The 2,889-nt window shown below is 42.2% G+C and overlaps 1 protein-coding gene across 1 annotated transcript; it reads right to left on the bottom strand.

The window, feature by feature from the left end:
- Positions 1 to 420: 420 nt before the first annotated feature.
- LOC130927971 (general transcription factor II-I repeat domain-containing protein 2A-like) lies at positions 421 to 2,525 on the bottom strand. Its single transcript, XM_057854127.1, has one exon. It carries the CDS (start codon positions 2,239 to 2,241, stop codon positions 421 to 423), a length of 1,821 nt encoding a protein of 606 aa, XP_057710110.1. The 5' UTR covers positions 2,242 to 2,525.
- Between the last annotated feature and the right edge of the window lie 364 nt (positions 2,526 to 2,889).

Here is a 2,889-nt window from a genome sequence, read left to right as displayed (position 1 = left end):
AAAATATAGTAATGCACTTTAAGATTAAATGAGACTTTTAAAGAAAGGAATTTTTAAACCACTTACACATACGCATATAAAATCTAAATGTAATCCCTGCGTACACCTTACAAACTAAGGAGAGTGATTTTAAATGTGCAATGAAGAAAGTGTTCGCCTTTCCTGTAAATCTGTAAACTTTATACATGAAACATACAATTCCTGTAAATCTGTAAACTTTATACATGAAACATACAATACATACTGAAAATGTATGGAGTTGTATGAACAGTAGAATTCCATCACACAACTTTTGTTTTGAAGCTGCTGACTAACATTAAAGTGCACATTTTTTAAATCACCACAGTAAGGATTCATCTTCACAGAGCTGTATTCTTTCAATGCAAACGGTATCTAAGGCAGCATTTTAAAGGTGTTAGTCTAGTCTGGACTTGTATTTGTTCCTGAAACTTGGCATCTTTTGGCCTGTGCAAGTGCATCAACACCAGGTGTCATGTCCTGACTAGCTGTCACTTTCAGAATGTCATTTAAGTGCTTGTTTGTGAGCCTTGAACGCATTTTTGTTTTATTGAGATTCATCACTGAGAAAATTTGTTCACAAAGGTAGGTTGTCCCAAACATGCACAAAATTTTAGCAGCCAGGGTTGTTAATTTGGGGTACCCTGGTAGTAGATACTGATAAAATCTGTCCAGACCTACAGAGGCAAATTTGCCCTTCAAATCTGCATCACATTGCAAATCAATTATCTCTAGCTGAATTTCGACCGGCAGATCAGAAGCTTTAACTGTGAAAGGTGAGCGAAAAACTGAAAATTCTGTCTCAAGTTCACCAAATACCTGAAAACGTTTCTCAAACTCCTGCAGTAGTCCTGCAATTTTGTCTTTGTACCGTTTCATGTCCGCATCAGGTCTGGTCACACACACTTCTCTCAGACGGGGGAAATGAGCAGGGATGCCATTTGCCAGTTGCATCTCCCACAAAGTCAGCTTCAACTTAAATGCATGTATGTTGTCCGAAAACTGTGTGACAATTTTTTTGCGGCCTTGCAACATTTTGTTCAGATTGTTCAAGTGTTCAGTAATATCAACCAAGAATGCAAGGTCCCGTAGCCATTCCTGAGATTGTAATTCCAACACCGGTTTTCCTTTTTTCTCCATGAACTGTCCGATTTCCTCTCGTAGATCAAAGAAATGCCTCAGCACAGCGCCTCGGCTTAACCATCTCACTTCAGTGTGGTATGGCAGGCTGTGGGTAATGTTGCTGTCGCTGAGAAGTTTGTCAAACTGACGATGGTTCAGACCTCTGGACCGGATGAAATTTACAGTGCGAACAACCACCTCCATGACGTGGTCCATTTTCAGCGACTTGCAACACAATGCCTCCTGGTGCAAAATACAGTGAAATGTCCAGAAACGATCTCCTCCATTAAGGGCTTGTACTTTGTCTTTGAACTTTGTCGCGACACCTGCTTTCTTTCCGACCATGGATGGTGCGCCGTCTGTAGCCAGGCTGACAGCGCGGGACCAGTCCACTCCAACTCTGTCCAATGCAGCAACGACAGAGCCGAAAATGTCCTCGGCTGTTGTGGTGTCCATCATTGGCACCAACTCAAGAAACTCTTCAGTAACAGTCAATGTCTCATCAACTCCTCGAATAAATATGGCCAGTTGGGCCACGTCTGTGATGTCAGTGCTCTCGTCAATTGCCACGGAAAATGCAATAAATGACTTGGCTCTCTGTTTCAATTGACTGTCTAAATCTGCCGATAGTTCCAAAATCCTCTCTGCTATAGTATTCCTCGTCAGGCTAATATTGGCAAAAGCTTGTCGCTTCTCGGGACATACAAGTTCAGCCGCCTTCATCATGCATCGTTTAACAAAGTCACCGTCGGAATACGGCTTCGATGCTAATGCTATTTCGCTAGCAATTAGGTAGCTGGCTTTTACCGCTGCTTCACTGACTTCTCGGCTCTTGATGAAAGTTGACTGCTGTTTCCTCAGACCCGCCAGCAATTCGTTAATCTTATCTCTTCTCAGTTGTCCTTGCAAGCCGTCATATTTTTCGCTGTGATGAGTCTCGTAGTGGCGTCGAATATTATATTCCTTCAATACCGAAACTTGTTGCAAACACACCAAGCACAAAGGTTTTCCGTGCATCTCTGTAAATAAATAGGACGTGGTCCATTTTTCTTTGAAAATTCTACACTCCTTATCTACTTTTCTCCGTTTGGATAACGACATTTTGGCTAATGAGGGTGTAGCGGAGAGGTAGAGACCAATGTATTAACAACGTCGTAACAAGCAGCAGATGGCGCATTGATACCGTCTGCTGTTTTCAGTCTGTCTCAGTGATGCGGCTTGTCTTCTACTCTGATGGAAAGAGTGCGCCCCTTAGCGGATAATCCATGAATTGCAGCAAATTAAAAATATTAATTCCATGTTTTTTATGCATTTTTTCCACTTTCAAATTATCCTGCGGGCCTGATCGAACCTCCTTGGGGGCCGGTTCCGGCCCGCGGGCCGTATGTTTGACACCCCTGCATTAAACAATACGATTGATGATGCAAAGCTCACGATAATGATGATCTCACGATATGGCGATACAAAGATTATAGATACATTGGTCGGGAAATTGTGCTACAAAACAACTAATAAACATGAAGAACAAGCGCTTTTCATCCTTCTGCTGTGAGTTCATCACTGGTAAACGTCGGATCCATTTGAACTGGGAGTGATAACCAATATTCATTCGCTGCCATCCCTCCCACTTCAAACGGATCAGTTGTCAATGGCCGTCAATGGCAACTAATGAGTTTAATTTGGGGGCATTTTAGGTCATTTGTTGTTAATTTTGGGGCATTTTCGACTCACTTTCTGTTGATTCTTCCA

The sequence above is a fragment of the Corythoichthys intestinalis genome, chromosome 13 (assembly GCF_030265065.1).
Source record: "Corythoichthys intestinalis isolate RoL2023-P3 chromosome 13, ASM3026506v1, whole genome shotgun sequence".
Classification (NCBI taxonomy): Eukaryota; Metazoa; Chordata; class Actinopteri; order Syngnathiformes; family Syngnathidae; genus Corythoichthys; species Corythoichthys intestinalis.
Note: the sequence above shows the minus strand (reverse complement) of the source record. Positions and strands in the feature narration are given on the sequence as shown.